Source organism: Plectrocnemia conspersa, unplaced genomic scaffold (genome assembly GCF_051122295.1).
Source record: "Plectrocnemia conspersa isolate PC_06_02 unplaced genomic scaffold, ASM5112229v1 ptg000012l, whole genome shotgun sequence".
NCBI classification, from domain to species: Eukaryota; Metazoa; Arthropoda; class Insecta; order Trichoptera; family Polycentropodidae; genus Plectrocnemia; species Plectrocnemia conspersa.
This window is the reverse complement of record NW_028277176.1, coordinates 13,558,836-13,578,131: the sequence shown is the minus strand read 5'-3', so window position 1 is coordinate 13,578,131 and position 19,296 is coordinate 13,558,836. Positions and strand designations below refer to the sequence as shown.

The following is a 19,296-nucleotide window of genomic DNA, read 5'->3' as shown; positions in this document are numbered from 1 at the left end:
AAATAAATCTTCGATGGTATAATTTGGAATAGTGAAGATTAAATTATACAATATAAAAGTATATTAATAATTAAATAATATTACATACAATTAAAATGAAATTAAATTCACAGCCTAAATGTTAAATATAGCACACATATTTTTCACAAGCTGCAAGTCACATAATTAAAAGTATTTATTAATCATATTGTGTTCATTGAAATTGTAAAATCGTTATATAAGCTATTTTTTTTAGATTTTTTTTAAACACATTAAGGCAGTTCTAATAAAACTGATAATTATAAAATAAACTGAATACAATTATAGCAGAACATTAAAAATGAACTATAAAAATTTTGAATCAAAACAATTAATCTTATTTCAATGAGTCGGCTTAAATTTTTAATTTTATAATATGCTTATAAATATCATTAATTAACAATATAGCAAATTTAAAGCCAAATATTTTATAATAATCTCATTTTCAATCAGCTATGCGAGCGCTTATTAAAGAGTTATAAAAATTGCATAGATCATTAATGAATTAGTCATGTAGTATTTTTTGACACTTCTCGTCGTTTAGTATATATATTTACAATTAATCCAGCGATAGAGTGAAAGGCTCCAACCGAAGCTCCGGCGGTAGAGCTTGGTTCAGTTCTTCGGCCGATATAGTCAATTGTTCCAGCATTATGTGACAGCGGGTGAGGTGTTGTGATATTTGTTTAATATGTGACAGCTTCTCGGCGAGTTGAGCTCCCTGTTTCTGCCTGTCCACAAACGTGGCATGAATCCGCAAAACTTCTGCATCAATCTTGAAATTTAATAAACATACTTTATTTATATTGTTTAAAAGTGTAAATTATATATAGATTGATAAAAATACCTCTTTGCATTTTGCTGTTATAATGTTTTGTTCATTTGCTACGAGTTGAGCGCATGCTGATAAATGTACTTGATAGCGACTGCCTAATCTCAACCAAGGACCAGAATCAACGCCTATAAAATTGAGTGATATTTTTAAATGTTAAGGATTTATAAGATTTTATTTAGTCTACAAACCTTCAAGAACTTCAGGATCTCTCGCACCCGGTAAACCAAGAGTGCCTCTCATTATTGGCAAGAACATCGGAATTTGCTATAAAACATGTAAAATACTATATAATAAACATGTAAATTAATAAATATTTTATAGTTTTAAACTAAATTTATTGATGAACTACTTTAGTATTTGTTTTCTTTTTCTTAAGTATCTGTTTTTTTATATAAATAATTTACTTTTATATTGACAGTAGTTATATTGTATATTATAACATACTATACAAAATACAACATTATTATTTTCATATATTATAGTCGATTTAATGAATTTTAAATTGTGATTTTCTTTATCAAATATTTGTTTAACTATAAATATAAGCCCCGTTACATTTCTGCATTTTTAGCAACAATGCGCAGTTAGCAATGTATTAAAAATCATAAGTTACTTTTTAGTAAAATTGTTATAACTTTTGAAGTAATTTCTCTAAATATATGAATTTCTATCAATTATATCATGTGAGACATTAAACTTTTATGACTAGGGAACAGTGTTAAAAAAAGGTCCATTAATGCATCATTTGTCAAAGGTGCGAAACATTCTTAAAATGATATCAACTATCCTGATATTAAATGCCCTAATGTGTTTTAAAAGGACGCATAAGTTCGTCAGTAGTCTATGATGCATTTCGAATTATATAAAATAATTAGTCATAATGTTTAGTAAAAGAAATGATCTAAATATTGCATCTAAGAATTATAGACTACAAAAATGAATTACTTTTATACCTGATTCAATTCTAAAGAGATTAAAAATCGCATATACAGGTATTTTATAAATTACCTGTAGCCTTAATATATCTTCATCTTTGTCAGAACTCTGTTGCGATTTAGCTTCCTTCACCACGACAATGGAATGAGCGGTAGAGCTAGAAGAAGAGCCCATCGATGGAATGCGACGTGGCGCAGCACCCCTTCTTTGTGCGAAACCGCCTCTTCTATTAGTCGCCGAGTTTTGTCCCTTACCAGTCATTTTCGGAGAATCTAATCATAAAAGTGATAATATAATCGAAAAGCATGAGCACTATGAAGATCATTTTATAATTTATTTACCTCCGATTGGTCTATTTAGAGTGTACGAAATGTATGGTAAATCTGTGTCCGAGCAAACACTAGCTCCAGGTGAAGTATTTCCACTGGGTGCTGCATCTGAATTAGCTGCTAATATTTCTATAGCAACAAATGATTATTTGTTAATAAACAGGTTTTTAAAAATATATACAAATATAAACACCTTTAGTCGCTGGCGGAACGGCTATCGTATGACCCCTCGCAAGTCTCGCAGATGGTTGAGCTTTACCGACACCAGAAGAAGACTGTTCCGACCCCATTTTTAAAGATTGGGGCTATGTAAGTATGTTATTTTTTCTTTACAATTGTTTATATATCACAAAGTTATTGTACGTTTCCATTTTAAATATTTTCAATCAATAACAGTGATTTCGATGACAACTCGAAATGCTCGAGTTTGACAGAAGCATTCAGTGCTGCCAGTGTAAATAAACATTTTTATTGTTATAAATTTGTGAAATAGCCATTACTCTAATTAAAGAACCGAGGTGCAAGAATAATCAAATTTGAATTTTAGAAGTAATATAACTTGGAATATATACACATAAAGAATACTAAAAAAATATTATCATTGTCTAGGATAGTGCCAAACTACGTTTAAGTCAGTTTGACACTTGCCCCCCTTGAATTTGCCCTGAAAAATTCATAGAAGCGGCGTTTGCGGTAAAAAACAAGCTACGTCCATGTCGTAATTTTGTCTGTAATTATTATGTGGGACTGTTCAGTTATAGCGTGTATAAGTCTTAGTAGAAAACTATTAAAGAATAAAAATGACATAACATAGTTGTCCAATTAATATTTCACTTGCAAATAAGTTAGGGTGTTCATTTAACAGTTCCAATTTAAAAACAACATTTAGTCATCTTATTTCTAAAAAAGATGTTTGCGTTTTCTTAGGCTCTTGTCACACGATAAAATTAGTTAGAAACACTTTTGAATTTAAACAAAAAATTGTAGATAATTGAAAGGAATTAGTAAATTGGAACTATTTAATGCAATTGAATGAATTACGAGGTTTTCCATTTAGGTAATCAATTACGTTCGCAACACATAAATTTAAAAAATTAAAAGATGAAAGTACTAGCAAGTCAGATATTTAGTAGTAGTATCGCAGATTCGTTGATATTTTGTCGCGATTTTTTAAATTGGCTCATTTTAAGAATATTTCCAGTGCCATGAATTTCTTGCGATTAATGAACAACTTATTTTATATTTTAAATTCCAAAAATTTGCAACAATTAAGTTTTAAAAAGCTCTTGAATTCAAAAATTTTAAATAATACCTTAGAATATTTAAATAAGGCTAAAGAATATTCAATGGCAAAATTAAATAAAAAACAAATTGTCAGAGTACAGAAAGATTCTCATATTGCTCTATAGGTTATCTGCAATTTAATTTTACAATATGTTTTAAAAATATGATAGCTATCCTTACCGATATTACTACGAGCTTCTGAAATAGAGTGTTGAACAAAGTATATTCAAACCAAATTTTGGTCAATGGGGGAGCGCAAAAACAATTTTAAGAAGTCAAAAATTCATGTCGAAAGCAATAAAATCGTGTGGGTGCCATCGCTGTGGGAATGCTCGGTAATGACACAATTTTATAGCTTTTGACGTGGATATTTGACTTCTGAGAAGGTATAATTGTTTTTTGCGCACTCCTAATGGTCAAAATTTGGTTTAGATGTGTTTCATTCGATGAACGTCAATATTCAAGATATAATTCCGTAATATATTCACATATTAAATTAGATAATTAAAATGTTCAAGTAATCATCAATCGCAAAAAATCAGGTATAGCTAATACAATAAAATGTATGAATGCTACCAGTCGTATTTTGTTATTTCTTATGGTACATATGTTTTCAACTTGATTTTTTAATATTACTTCTTGTAATATTTATTTAGTAAGTTTAATTATTTTATTGCTATAAAATAATATCTGGAATAAATTTGCTGAGCGAAGATGAATATGATAGCATTGCCATATTCCAAATCAACGAAGATTCGGATGATATAGTATAATATGGAAATTAAAGAGAATCAAGTATATGTAATCAAGTATTCTCGACTACCATATCAAAAATTATCACGAAAGGTTTTGAGGAAAGTTGGAGATTTTCTAATTTTACTCTCAGTAACCCCAGCTTCCGTGTTAATTGATAAATTAATATAACATAAAATAATTGTAGAGCTAACTGCAACTCAAGTGAAGATCAATATTATCAGTGTCTGGGCCGCATGATAGGAATTCGAAATGATAATGGCTCAATTAGGTTGTTGGTTTGGAAGAGTTTGTAAATTAAAGTAGCTTCATGATCAATCATACAAATATAATTTTTTGTTAAAAAAACAAATAATTTAAATAAAATCATTTATGTATTTCAATATTTTTCACATTTTTTATTAATGAAAAAAAAAATATAATATATAAACAATATTTTCAATAAAATAATGCAAACAAATAAGATACGATATATTAAAAAAACCTCACGTGTTTCCAATGTATGACTTATAATTTTCTATAGCTGATTACGTTATAAATATAATACATTTCATTAAGAAAATCAAAACAATATAATCCAAAAAGAAAAAAAAAACAATAAAAGCAATATAACCACTAGAAATAATCATAGTTATGCATAGCATTTGACAGACTCCATTCAACAAAATTGAACTGGCGACCAGTATTCATTACAATAAATTTTACACCTTTGGGGTTGAATTTTTATATATTAAGAATATACAAAAATTTCGACAACAACTATCATATAAATATGTACAAATGAAAATCAATGTCCCGAATGTTTTAAATTACTATCGCGTTAAGATGTCATTTTACGACGACAATAAAAAGGATACATACATTTATATATTCACCGTGTTCTATTTACAACGTTCACACGTCACATTCGATTATCAATATTGAACCTATTTAATAACGCTGAATAATTTATTAATAGCGAAGATATATTTAAAACCAACTTTTGATTGTAATAATCACAGCACAGCATATCATCCTTAATTATACACAACGGTATAATATAAATAATACAATACATAACTAACCGTGTCCTCCAAGCTATAGCGTGAAATATTTTAGAATCAATATTGATAATCCAATAATTGCATCCCATATAAAATATTAAATAATCGATTATACTAATATTCTTCATAAACTATCTATGAAATAAATAAAATTATATATGAATGTGTGTATATATCATATATTGCCGTTATTAAAGAACCTTCGTATGCATTGTCTAAAAACATGTTTACACTTTGTCTATGAATCATTTCATCTGTGTTTTGATGTGTTGCAGGAATTCGTAGTACGAAAGTGCAGATTCTACCCTATCGTCTACGAGTTTGTCAATGAAAAGTGATCGGTTCGGTGAATTGTCTCTGCAAATTAACATAAGACGTTAGCAATTGTTTACAAATAAAAACATGCAACAGAATACAGCGGTTACCTGATTATATGCAAGGTGGCGGTGTATGGCTTCTCGTCGTTCAAATGATCGATAAACCCGTGCAATAGTGTATTTTCTTCAGTCTCCAATGTCGGAATAGAATGTCCGTCGTCGATGATTTGAGAGTGTTGGTCGACTCCGAGAGTGTTATGAAGCCAATTAGGATGTACAGTGTGACCAATATACAACACCATGGTGTCTTCTTGATCGAGAAGATATGCTCCAGTTGCGCTAACCCTATATATATATAAAAAGCATTATTAGCTTTAAGAATATATGTGTGCAAAATTATCATACTCTTACTGTAAACATAAGTCAAATAAATTTAGCCAACTTACAGATAACAATTTTAAATAACACGTTTTTACCATTGAGAATTTTATGATCAATAATACGACTCACTTTTCAGCACTCAATCGAAGTCTAGGCGGGTCAGGAATTGAAATCTCGTCCGTCTCATGCTCCCCGTCGTTGCTCATAATCGGATGAACGTAATCTGACAACCGATGCACCGGATATAAATCAGGATAGACAAAGCGAATGAGACTAGGCAGCGGCAAACTTTTCATATTGCACATTGCCGCCAAGCGATCGTCTAAACGTGTAGAAGTGCCAGTGCGGAAGGCTTTCTATAATAAGAATAAGCGATGAGAAAAATATTGTATTAAATTATACGTCAGTCGATCTTACATATTTGAGTAGCGCTAACAGATAAAGCGGGAGTAATCTTAAGGCCATGGGGCACATAAGGCCGTGAGTCGGGCCAGTTACGATTTTCACTGTTCCCAAAGCGTCTACAGCTGCATTGATGAGGGCTTCGCGTGCATCTGATAATGATGCTGCTTGTGAGCGATCAACAGCTACGTAAATAAAATTTAAAAAAATATAAATTTCATGTGAATAACTAGGATAGTTTATAAGCGAACCAATGTTGTACCCATTTTAGCTAACAGTCCAATAATGCATTGCTGATCGGCAGAGTGAATAACATCGCTGAGGGTCGAAGTAACTGGTAAACATAAGGTATGAACTCTAATGCGGCGTTCACCTGAAAAATATCAAAACCTTGATTATAACGATTGTTACGATGGAGAATAATATTTTTAATGTTACCTTTACTACTGGTATAAAGTAAGGCAGCTTGGAAACAGACATGTTGGACATCAGCAAGACTTTCTTCGATTGCCAGTTGCATGCCGAAACCTGCGTCAGGACTGATGTTTGGAAGTGATAATAAATCAGTCGAACGCACAAAGAAACTTCCGTGGAATGCATGAATGGACAGCCCTCTATAAATTAAAAAATAGGTAATCTATTATATATCTACTTCAAAAACTGTGCTTAAATTTATGTCCTGTAACTGGTCAGAAGCTACAAGGAACGGTACCAGTATTGATAAATACACAGAGCTATATTTTTTTGTTCTCAGGATTATTATCTTATCGCCCCTTTCATATATTATATATTGTTATAGTTATATATGTTTTATTTACTATAATCTTTGCCTTGCTATATGTATATTTTTTAATTTTATTAATTTCAAAAATGAATACTGTTTTATTATTTAAAAAAATTGTTTTAATTCAGCCTTGTTCTCATCGATCACATGAATTTGGCATGTATTTGTTTCTGGGTTTTGATTTTTAGGAAAATATATATTATATAAACAGAATTTATTTAACAACATTATACTGAAAATATTAATTTTTTTAATTTGAAAAATTAAATGATAACTTTTTTGAATATTATGTTAAAGCAAGTGTAAAAAAACCTATTCATTTTTAGTAACAAAATCAACGTGTTGCCCCAAGGCCAAACCATTTTGAACAAATATATTTAATTAAATAATTTAATGATTATTGAGTATATTAAAAAAAATACTATTTCTTCTATATTATATGAAATAATTTATATTTTGGAAGAACTAACTTTAGAAGTTAAATAATATACTTATAATATAAATAGTATTATATTAATTTAAAAAATATTAAATATATTTTTTTAAATTAAATTTATTTATTTATTTATTACTAAAATTAAAAAAAAATTATAATTAAAAAGATTTTAATTCATATTAATTCAAGAAATGTGCAAATATTAATCTAAATAGATTATAAAAGTTTATATCGGTAAGTATAGCTATCCTATTTTTAAAACATAGTATAATATCAAAGGGCAGACAAAATATGGAGTAATATACGAGATGCGACATCTGTCTGTACTTCTTCTTTCAAATAATGGTAAGCATGTAAATATTACTACGTATGGAAAAATTTAAATCATATGATTTTACTAGCACCTGCCAGATTAATATTATATTTTTACTGGTTTAAAAATATATATCTACTGGTGAAAATGTATTCCGATGTGATTTTACATAATGACATATTTTCGGGATAGATTCGAGACTTAAGATTTTACTTGAATTTCTGGTTTAAAATTAGATGTTATTTCAGATTTTTTCAGGAAGGGGGGGGGCAAAAGTTGGACAGTCAGTGGTCGTTTCTTTAATATTTCGATTTTATTAAGATTCATAGAATTTCAATAAATGACATGAATTTTTCAGGCCAAATTTAAGGGGGAGGAAATGCCCCCCCCCCCCAAATGTGACGTTCCTAGTAATTTTACATAAAAGTTCGGATATTTTATTTTTGTAACCGTAAAAAATGTACAAAATTGTTGTTTAGTAATCTGTCTATAATTTACAATACATTTAGAAATGAAAACAAATATCTTTATAAACTCAAAATTATACAAAATAATAAAATTATTACTAACCTGGTACACCTCACTCGCATGACAGCCTCAAAACCAATCTTTCTCGTTAGATAGCGGATAAGGCACCTTTTGAGTTCTTGATACTGATACTCTCGACTCGATTTAAACAACGGAAAGTGGTACACAGCCCCACCGCTAAATCTACTGATGCCACCTAATCGAAAAGATATTAATGAAGCATATCTATCATCGATTACATAGTACACATACACAACGAAACAAATACTGACTTATCGTGCTTAAATCTGCGTATTGAGAGTTGAGAACGAACAGATCGACGGCCACTTGAACTCCGCTGCAATTTAAGGCCTCCCTTTTGTAAAAATCTGTTGCAGGGTTCAAGTGGGCGACTTCTTTCGACGACCGGTTGTTTGGGTCCTCCCTGTGTATAATAATTACAATAATTAAATGTGTATGTATAAGTAAACGTTAAATATTATACACAAACCTAGGAGTCAAAGCGCCCGGTCCCACATTTGGTAGACACGTTTGAAAAACTGCAACGCGTCCTCCAGTTGGACTCTAAAATAAAAAGTACAAATTATATTGATGAAACTATGAAATTATCATTCTCATTATCCTACCATTAATTTTAAAGCAGCCTGTAAAGCTGCACCCAAAGCGCTCTGAGTTGCCGCCGGCGACGGATTAGCGAATCTATTAGGCAGCGCCGCTAACAGCTCCAAAATGGAGCTTCGTCGTTCAGCGAGATTGACCAAAAGATCATCAGGACTCGGTAGAAACACGTCTGTAATTGTAGGAGAAATTAATATACAAACACGCATTAGACAATTCCACACGAATGCTTACCGTCTATGTCAATGACGGTCATCTCCTTCGGACGGCTCGCATTCTCGCCAAGGAAATAGAAGTGTATGGCGCTGTCGTAGCATATGAACGCTAGTTGAGTTCTGGAATCACCGGGCAGATTGTCTATCTGTTCCGTGAGAGTTTCGCAGAACAGTTTGAGGTAGCCACTATCGGCGGCGCTGGCAGACACGTCCAATAAAAAGAGGTAAGCGGCCGGCTGTGGAGGCCGCAGCATGTACTCGCTTGGTGCTATGTATTCTATCGTCGCCGATTGGATCTCAGGGCGTCGTGTTGGATCGCCGTATGACTTTGTCAATGGATCATATTGGAATTCTTCCGGTACTGTAACAAACAAGATAAGACATGAACTAATCAAAGCCTTAAGCATATTGATTCGATGGTATATAAAATTTAAATTCATATGCACTATTGATCGAAAGCAACAAAGTCAAGAAATTCTAAAGTAAACATAAATTGAATATTGATACATGTGGCTGAATTATGTCATAATGAACATGCGAGCTCGATAAGAAAGCATGCGTATTAAAAAAAGTCTAGCAAATGATTTATATTTTGGTATTATCTATCCTTTAAAATGTATAAAAATAGTTTAAATATATTTAATTTTAACTCACGATCGTTAACTCTATAACACAAATTGCACTTCCATCTTTTCAAATCGATAAAGTATACAAATGGATTTATATACGTTCTACACGATCGACATCGAACTATTGCGTTACACTGTATCACCGGAAGATGCTGTAAGATAAAATATATATATTAATATTACGGACTTATATTAATATGATTTTGATACAAGTTATTCGTAACTTACAGATAAATCTTTAAACGGATGAATTAAAATTCCTAGCGGTAACCTAGATTTTTGCAAAAGATTATTAGTTTCTGGAATCCGATTCAACGTGCATCTGAATATACTGTAAAAAAAAGAATTCATTATTATAAACTTATTTAGACAATTGTATTATATTACTGTTATCATAACTGTTGTAAAATCAAGGGAGAGTACATGTATAATATATATATATATATTTGTTGTCCAATGTCAAAATGTAATTTATTCATAATACTAAATTAAATTTAGTGTTTATTTAAAATATTTACGACCTATTTGAAAATGTTGTTGTATTTTATATAACCAGACAGTTATTAAAACAGACAGAAACTATTTTTTGAATAGTCAATTTTTTCCATTATTATTAAAATATTTATAAATTCCATTTAAAAATAAAAAAATTGTTTCCCTGAAAGGTTATTACTACTTTATTTACAAAATTGGCACAGAAAATAAAATAAAAATATTTTTTTTTCATTTTAAAAAAGCAGCAGTGCAAAAAAATTGAGATCGCCTTTGGTACTTTATGATTTTAGTTGTTGCAATAGAACAAAAACTACTAATGCTAAATTTACTTCTTCACATTTAAAACTCATTAAAAATAAGTAATGACTTACTCTGGATGGCAATTCACAGAATTCGCAAAGTGTTGATTTAATCTTATTGCTGGCGGTTCGAGCTTGCCTTCCGGAAGTATATTGCGGCACTGAAGCAAATCGACTGTCTCGTTACCCCATAGTTTATTCATGCCCGATTGAGTGACGCTCAATCTGCCCATTTGTTGAGACAGATCCTGTTGCCCGTTATAGTGATTGGCTTGTGGCTGCGCGTTCGGATAAGTATACTGGTTGAAATTGGTCTGCGGCCCTGGCGCCAAGACAGGCTGCGGTGCAATATTCGGTCGGTTCATAGGCTGCTGCATCGGAGGTTGTGTGGCCGGATACGAGTTGAATTGAGGCGGTAAACTAGCATTGGTCTGGTAAGCGGGGACGCTTGCGTTATTATTGCCGTAGCCGGTCATCGGCGGCGGAGCGATCGGATGCTGTTGGGGTAGATTGTTCGGAAATTGTGAACTACTCGAGGGCGGCAGGTTGGGATTGAAAGGCGCGGATACGGGAGGATTTCCGAGCATAGTCATCGACGGCGGAGGCATTGTTTGATGAGCATTTAAATTATTGTTTATGATGGGAGACACTTGAGTATTCATCGAATTAGACGGCCTAAATTGATTCATGGGATTTATGATAGGTGAATTCATAGGATTCATAGGTCTAAGTTGATTTGCTGGATTAATAGATGCTTGCGAGGTCATGATATTGGGCGGTCTAAATTGATTTGATGGATTTACGATAGGAGATTGAGCACTCATCGGATTGGGCGGTCTAAATTGACTTGGCGCATTTACAAATTGATGAACGTATTGCGGCGCTGCTGATATCGGAGGCTGCTGGGGTAAAGAAATCGGCGCCACTCCGCCGATCCCCAGATGCGATATTTGCGCTTTAGGCGGTTGAGGCTGACTAAATTGATTAATCGTCGGAGGGTGTGCATTCGTGTGTTGGGGAATGGGACTATTCGACATTCCTGACTGTGCAGGTGACGAATTTCTCGAAGAATTTAAGCTTGAATCGTTGTTTTGCACGTGGTTTATGTGAGGAGGTCGCAAAACAGGCGAGGCTGTATAATTAGGCGGCCTGTGTCCCGATAAATTCAGAGAGTTTTCGGTGTTGTTCTTGTAATTTGCCACATTATGCTGAAACGCGGGCTGAGTGTGAGGCTCTGGTTGTTTGTTTGGAGCCGGTATCGCATTTGACGGGTAGTTGAAGGGTTGCATGTTAGGAAACGCGGGCCCTGTCGAGTGGAATGCACTCGGTGTGGAAAAATTTATGTTGGGATCCTGTGCCATTTTGTTAAGCTGTAATTCTGAAAAAAAAAACATTTGACATTAGATGCATAGTATACTATTAAATAATCCAAAAACTATACAATTATGTATTAAGCAAGATTTATGCCACACTTAACATCACTCGATTTATATGTAAAAATTCATCATCATTTCAGCTATAATTACAATAGTTTACGGAGATTTTTACTCATATAATTTATTTTGTATAATCACGCACTGAATAAGAAAATGGAGTAAAAAATAATGAAATTAGAACAGTTTTTGTTAATTTCTGTATTTTTTTATTTAGAAAAAAATTGTTTTTACCTAATTGAAAATATTTTCAGTTCTAGTTCGCCAATTGCAAAGTATTTTATATCAAATTAAAGGTAATTTAATTTCCTATCAACCATCTATACAACACTTTCGAATCTGATTAACGATTTAGGCACAATTTATGAATTAATGACGATTTTTAGTAAAATTTAGGAAAAAAATTGATCGTACTGTGTAATGATAGGAAAATCATAATTATTTATTCATAGTTCGTAAGCAAATGTTCGATGACCTTTTTGCAATTTGAGATTTTGAAGTTTCCCAAAAAGCAGACAACAAAACAATGAAACGAATTCTTTGCTTCCGCCTCATCCACTGACAAAATTGAACCTAATTTATTTAAATTAAAATTTAGTAATTTTATTATTTGTGGCCCCACAAGCACACAATTTTTGATCTTAGCATTGGATTAATTGAGTCGCTATATTTTTGTAAAGCCTTCACGAATTTGATGTGTAAAAGTGGAAGAATGACCTTATCTTTCTTGATGAGTGGATTGAATTCGACATTTTTTTAGCCCATTGTTAAGTTGATTCGGTCTGAAGATGTGATTTGGATTTCTTCCATGACAATCTTGGCGATGAAAGTAATGAGCATGGTGAACGTTTTCTTAAATTTTGCTATAAATGATCCAAAATCGTTGATGAATTCATAAATAGCGCCTGAACCGATAGTTCGATTGGAAACCGTGAAAGTCGAGAACTTATTGTATTTTCAATCGATTTTCATACTAGAAATGAAAATCTTCATTGCAAATTTTTAAATGATTTGTCTTAAATCTTTATCTTCAAAAACAACTTTTTAAATATTAACTATTGTTATTTTGGGCGGATTAGAACATATACTTGTAGCAAACACACACAGATGGGTCCACGTTCAAAAGGATCATTATTTCAAACCCTAAAACTCCATTAATGAGTGTGACCAAAAGCGATCATTCGTTAACAATGAAGATAAAAAACAATAACGGAAAGGGTTTGGGGACCACACGGAATTTGTTCACAGTAAATATTCTCCCTCGTTATCTCTTTGTTACGAAACGGTCACGGATATCATAAATCCCCACATCCATGACCGTTTCAGAAAAATGCAATACGACTTTCAGAAGCAGAAAGACGACTTGGAACTCCCGAACGACCAGCCCCAAGAAGAGCTACCTCCTGACACTAGCTGCACGCAGCCATAAGAGCCCTGAGGATCATCCACGGGCATCATCACCTGCGTCAACTTCACCGCCGTTTGGAAGAAACGTCTCGCCGATAATCGTCCGTCGCTCATGTAAATATATTAATAAAAAGTCTAACTAGATTCACACCAGTCTCATCGCCCGCAAGGTCAACCAACACCACCTAGATAGAAGGCCGGACAGCAGCGCGCGTGACGTCATTGGGTGTAGGGATACTCGGCGCGGCAAACGTACTAGAGAATCTACGCGCTTTTACGATTTCGGTATTTTTAATAGCCTTTTTAGAATAAAAATAATTCTTAAATTTAATAAAATCAAGGTTTCATTTATGATTTTTATTACTAGTTTTGAAAATTATCAGAACATTTTTTAAAAATAGGTCAATAAAAAAAATATAATTAAAACAAAGTACATTTAAGGAATGTCCGAAAATTCTAGTTTATTTGTATGTTAATGAAAAAACTTTTTCACTGTTTATTTGATAAGAGTTTACATATTCAATTACATAAAACATATAACAAATTTTAGTACATGGTCTTAACATAAATTTCATTCTTATAGTTCAAGATAATTTGTTTATAAATATAACTTTTCTCCATTTCACTTATAAAACTTGAATTTTATTTGACATATAACAGCTTTCTCTCGAATCGCTACTTCAATCTATTGTTGTTTTGATCTGGAAAAGTGAATACATTAAGTCAATCATTGCCATATTTATACATACAAATTAATATTTGAATACATATCTTTTTTGCAGCTCAGCTGATCTCTTTTAAAGTAAGTTGACATATGTCTAATTAAAATTAATTGGTATGATACAAAACAAAACCCAACATATTTACAAAATAAAAAAATCTTAAAACTAACTACCCGAGGTGAGTGTTTCTAATTTTCTCCTTTTCTTTCCATCAGAATTAATCGATATTATGTTATTTTTCTTTTTCATATAATTGTTTAAAAATATATTTGTAGATGTTTTTATTAATAGCCTTAAAATATTAAAATCGGTATGCTTCAATGATGGACAATAAAATTCCGATAGAAAGAAATCATGTTCTTCGACTGTATTTAACGTTAAACATATTACTAATTCCCTCTGAGCTTTACATTTTAAAAACTTATTTTCATGATTAGTGCTAATTAATTTGTTTATTGTAATGTAATTTAGCATAATTACATTTACTAAATCAGAGTGCGGATACAATAAACCGCCTCTATCAACATTTTTAATAAAATTGAAATTTTCTTCTAAATTAGCAAAATTTAAATGTTTGTCTAAAACTAAAAACTTTTTACAAATATCACACTTAACTCTTTTTAGTACTACTCTTGCACAATAGCCTGCTAAATATGTAAATATAGGTAACTGTGGTTGAATCATATTAAAATCCTCTTCAGTATAAATTAAATCGAAGTCTGTTGTTTCTGACATAAAATTAGTTGATTCTACGTTAGGTTCATTATCAATTTCTATACTATTTTCTAAATTAATATTTCCAAATTTTTCAGACGTTAACGTTAATGGCAATAAATTTTGGATTCTAATTTTGGATTCAACTTCAAACACTTGTCTTATTGTAATTAAATATTGAGAACCTGCCATCGTCCTATATTTACCAAAACGGGCTTCAAGATTGTCTGTCTGAATTTTGCCTGGAAGCAAATACTTGAAATTTAATTCTGCCTTGCAATATTCACTTAATTGTAAAAGCCCGTGTGTCGTGTGGGAAATTGCATCGTGCGTTTCTCTGGTTAGTTTATTACATTTTACATTTAATCCTTTCCAAAAATCTAACCATATTAGAAATTTTTCTAAAAATTTTGAATTTTCTTCGGCAGGTACGAGAGGATTTTGAAGAGGATTTTTAGAAATCCTCTTCTGTCACCTTTGTGCAGTGTTTTTACATTTACTATTTCCCACCAAGTTTTTATTAATCTAATAAATTCAGCAGTAGATCGGTGGTTAGATAAATTATGCTGCTGACCTATTTCTAACAGTCCCTGTATAACATTGTCGTTAAATATATTTAATACTAATTTTACATTTTGTTTTTCAAAGCAACTAGGTGAGAGAGATTTTAAATTTAATGTGTGAGCATATTTGACAAGTTGATTATTTTCCATTTGATACAATTTTTTCACATTTAAAAAGGAAGCTACAGATAAAGTATCATCGTTTACATTTTCAAAAGATGGAAACTTAATCGACTGATCGGTATCTTTCTGATTAATCCAATTATTTCGTATACATTTCAATACGTGAACAGAATCTAAAATATAAAACAAAGGTGCATTATCTTTGCAAGGATGTTTGTAAACTATACTGACTTGAGGAGGTGAAGCAAAATAAGACATCGCTTTACGATTTATAGAATTATTGTCACTTACGACACAGACTACATTAAATCCTATATTCTGTAGACCGACTACAATTCTCTTAATGAAGTTAAATAATTCCATTGCTTTCATCGTTTTTACAGGTAAAATATGCACAACTTCTTTAAACGAAGAAAGCAAACTTTGTAACATAAATACATGAGCAGATTTAGCTGCTTCTTCAGTGTTATAAGCCATACCTACAATATTTCCCCCTTTATAATCAAAATATGGCTTAATATAAATTTCGTCAATCATTAAACTAACAACTTTATCACTATCTTTTAAAAAATGAAACTTTTGTTTAATATAAGTTAAAAAATTTGCCTCATTTTGTTCAATCTGAGGATCGGTATTATATTTTAAACAAATTTTATGAACTGTAGTCGGATGAGGTAAAATCATATAATCAAAGCTTCTGATGTATCTATATGCGTGGGGAGATATTGAGAACAAAATGCTACAAAATATTACAAAATCAGGTGAATATCTATAACGATTTTTTTTACAATTGAAAAGTTTTACTTGCTCACTTAAAAAATCGATATATTTCCTCTTATCTTCATCTATTAATGTACGAGTCGATGCTAACGTATCGAGGATCAATTGAATATTGTCATCGACGGAACTCTCGTTTACATTTTGGTGAGAAGATTTAAAAGTATTTAATGTTTCAATTACATCATTAATATTTTGAAACGCTAATGGGATTTGTTTATTATTTAAGCGAGTTAGTTGGGTTTTGTTTTTATATAATGTTAATTTTAAGTCTTGGCTAAATACGGCAGAGAGCGTAATGACGGGGGCTGGAACGTCTTCTATTAAAATAAATTTTACCAGGCCGTTTTTCTTGACTATGGTCCACTCCTCGTCGACATTATGGCTATCTAGACAAACAATAAATTGATTAAAATTGGAAAATACTCTATTACTATCATATTTAGCTTTGGAACGATAGCTGTTGGCAATTGCAGCTTCTATATTGGAATTGTCGATACGCGTGCGTCTCTCTTCTGCACTCTCTCTGGTCGAAGTAGAAGCCGAAGCAGATAGATAATCTGGACAATTGGGTAGCTTCGTCGGAACTGCTGATTCTTTCAATGCTTTTTTGTCCAAGGGAACGCTCAGATGACGTCCGGTTCTTTCGTCATAATATTCACTATTTCGTCTGAAATCCGTTTCGGTAAAGTGGCGCTCGCATACCTATGTTATGTTATGATCCATTATATTGTAGGTTAGGTGTGTGTATCGATCAACATGCAAAATATAAACAAGCACTTATATGTGTAAAAACAATACGTACCCTAGAATGTCGAGTAGGAGCAAAATATGCTCGATGAATCGCCCGTATCCATTTGTTTTTAGTCGCTTCATCTCGAGGAAATTTGTAGACGCTGACTTTGGGGCCGTTCTTGTAGTTTCCGTTGCAATTTGGGACACAACACGTATAAACCATGGTTGCAAATACACCAAATAACACTGAATAACACACGACGACACGGATAAATGGTTAACTGCGATATTTAACCGATTTTTGGTAAATAAACACGCGCACGTGAATCTGACGCGTCGCGCGCCAACGGACGGTTTAGTTCTGGCCGCCGCCGACCGTCGCGCTCTATACCGTTGGACCGTGACGTCACGGCTATGGGAAAATCCTACGCGACGGCCTTATAATACAGAATGGTGTTGGGTCAACCACCCCTGCGGCATAACCCTTAAATATTTAACTCTAAGATCATGGCACCCGTAAAATTGACAGTTTTCCGATTTTCTTTGCAAATTTCACAAAAGATAATATTTTTCTGTTTTTTTTTTTTACTTTTTATAGTTGAATAATGCAGATAATATATTTACTCTATTTTTATTTTTGAAAATCTGGTCACTATATACCTATCTCTACTGACACCAAATAGTTGATTTGGGTTACACGAGAGTTCACCCACCGACTGAGAAACCTGGTACAACTAGGAATTTCGAAATCTAAGAGTTTAACTTGATATTAGCACGGCAGTATTATTATTAGATAATACTCATATTCACACAAATAAAACGACAATGCCATATTCGTCTTTTCAAAACACTAGTTCGATCTTGGTGAAAATTTTTATTTTTAAATGTCGATAGAGATTCAGATTTTTTTCTATTAGTCATACCACAGAACTGACTTATGAGGACATAACATCACATCACTGTGTACAATAATATATACTTATTAAAAATGAAATAAAAAAACAAATTATTTGAAATATAAGGAAAAATGTATATAATTTACAGTAGTGTTATAATCCACTCGAATTGTGCAAGTGCAAAGTTGAAATCAACGTCGAACACACACTGAACGAAAACGAGTGTTATTTCGCATAATTGAACACAACTTTTAAAGGCGAATATTTTGAACTACTGTCACTACGTGAGTCAAATCACCGATAATCAAGATAATATTAAAGGAGCAATTACTCATAGAGTTGGCCTTTTTCGAGTGACGTTTCCGATAAGATTCGCGCGGCCCCGATCTCTCAATTGAAGCGAAAACCACTCCGCGTAAATTGAACTCGCGAGGTTATCGCATATGAGTGTGCGGAATCGAGTTGCAACGGGAAGAAATCGAAAGCGACCGACAGGTGAATCGGGGGGGCGGCGGCTCCGCTTCGAAGAGCGAGGGCGGGGGCGGCGCGCGATCGGAGGTGCAGTCGATATGAGGAGCGGTCGATCGGAAACGGGGCTCACCTTCGGGCGCTACGTGGCTGGCCGAGCGGCCGCGACAGCCCCTGACGGTCGCCTCCACACTGCGGACTCTGACCATGACCCTTCACTTCTTCTTCTTCTTCTTCTTTTCGATTTAAAATATATTTTACTATAATTTTTTCTTAAACTGTACCAAAATGGGGATGAAGTTTTTAAATTATTGCTTTATTTTTACTTAATATTTAAAGTAAAAAATATTTTTTTCTCACCGATAACAAATACCACACCTCAAGTAATTGAATTTTGATAGAAAGTTAAGGGTAATGGAACAAATTCACATAAGTTTATATGCAGTGCACCTAACAATTCCATAATTTGGCTAAAGTAAGGTGATGATGGCAATGAACAAGTCAGCTGAAAGGCTGTTTACAATATAAATTATCTTTGTAATCTTTCCTTTCTATTTTTTTTAATTTGCAGCTCAAGCAAACGTGAACGGTTCTAATATACTAATTAATCCACGTCTTTCTTTGTTTATGCAGGTGCACTCGGTTTTATTACGCAAAATCTTACTGTTTGTGACTCAATGTCCCAAGCGTTCAGAGCAGTATTTATAGAAATCAAGTGACCCAAAACCATGTTTAGTGACGGATGGCAAATAAACACATATTAAGCCGCTGCAGTAGTATTTTATTGGTATATAATTACATGTTTAAATAAAAATGATTTGATAGTGCACGAGGCCGCACTGG

At 32.5% G+C, this 19,296-nt stretch overlaps 2 protein-coding genes across 3 annotated transcripts; both read right to left on the bottom strand.

Annotated features, from left to right (window-relative positions):
• Nucleotides 1–460: 460 nt before the first annotated feature.
• On the bottom strand, nucleotides 461–2,596 carry BORCS5 (BLOC-1 related complex subunit 5). Its single transcript, XM_088199538.1, has 6 exons — nucleotides 2,312–2,596; nucleotides 2,131–2,247; nucleotides 1,862–2,061; nucleotides 1,042–1,117; nucleotides 866–978; nucleotides 461–793 (listed from the first exon to the last, which is right to left on the bottom strand). Exons 1-6 carry the CDS (start codon nucleotides 2,406–2,408, stop codon nucleotides 578–580), a joined length of 819 nt encoding a protein of 272 aa, XP_088055664.1. The 5' UTR covers nucleotides 2,409–2,596; the 3' UTR covers nucleotides 461–577.
• Nucleotides 2,597–4,510: 1,914 nt separating this feature from the next.
• Nucleotides 4,511–18,678, bottom strand: Sec24AB (Protein transport protein Sec24AB). 2 transcript variants are annotated; one of them, XM_088199445.1, is made up of 15 exons: nucleotides 18,587–18,678; nucleotides 10,688–11,993; nucleotides 10,050–10,152; nucleotides 9,847–9,973; nucleotides 9,212–9,553; nucleotides 8,986–9,149; nucleotides 8,850–8,923; nucleotides 8,632–8,783; nucleotides 8,402–8,555; nucleotides 6,737–6,912; nucleotides 6,561–6,671; nucleotides 6,314–6,483; nucleotides 6,026–6,252; nucleotides 5,624–5,860; nucleotides 4,511–5,555 (listed from the first exon to the last, which is right to left on the bottom strand). In XM_088199445.1, the coding sequence occupies exons 1-15, from the start codon at nucleotides 18,660–18,662 to the stop codon at nucleotides 5,444–5,446; spliced, it is 3,531 nt and encodes a 1,176-aa protein (XP_088055571.1). In that variant the 5' UTR covers nucleotides 18,663–18,678; the 3' UTR covers nucleotides 4,511–5,443. The 2 variants fall into 2 exon arrangements, with proteins under 2 accessions (XP_088055571.1, XP_088055572.1); XM_088199446.1 differs by having other exon boundaries at nucleotides 18,317–18,647.
• Nucleotides 18,679–19,296: the final 618 nt, after the last annotated feature.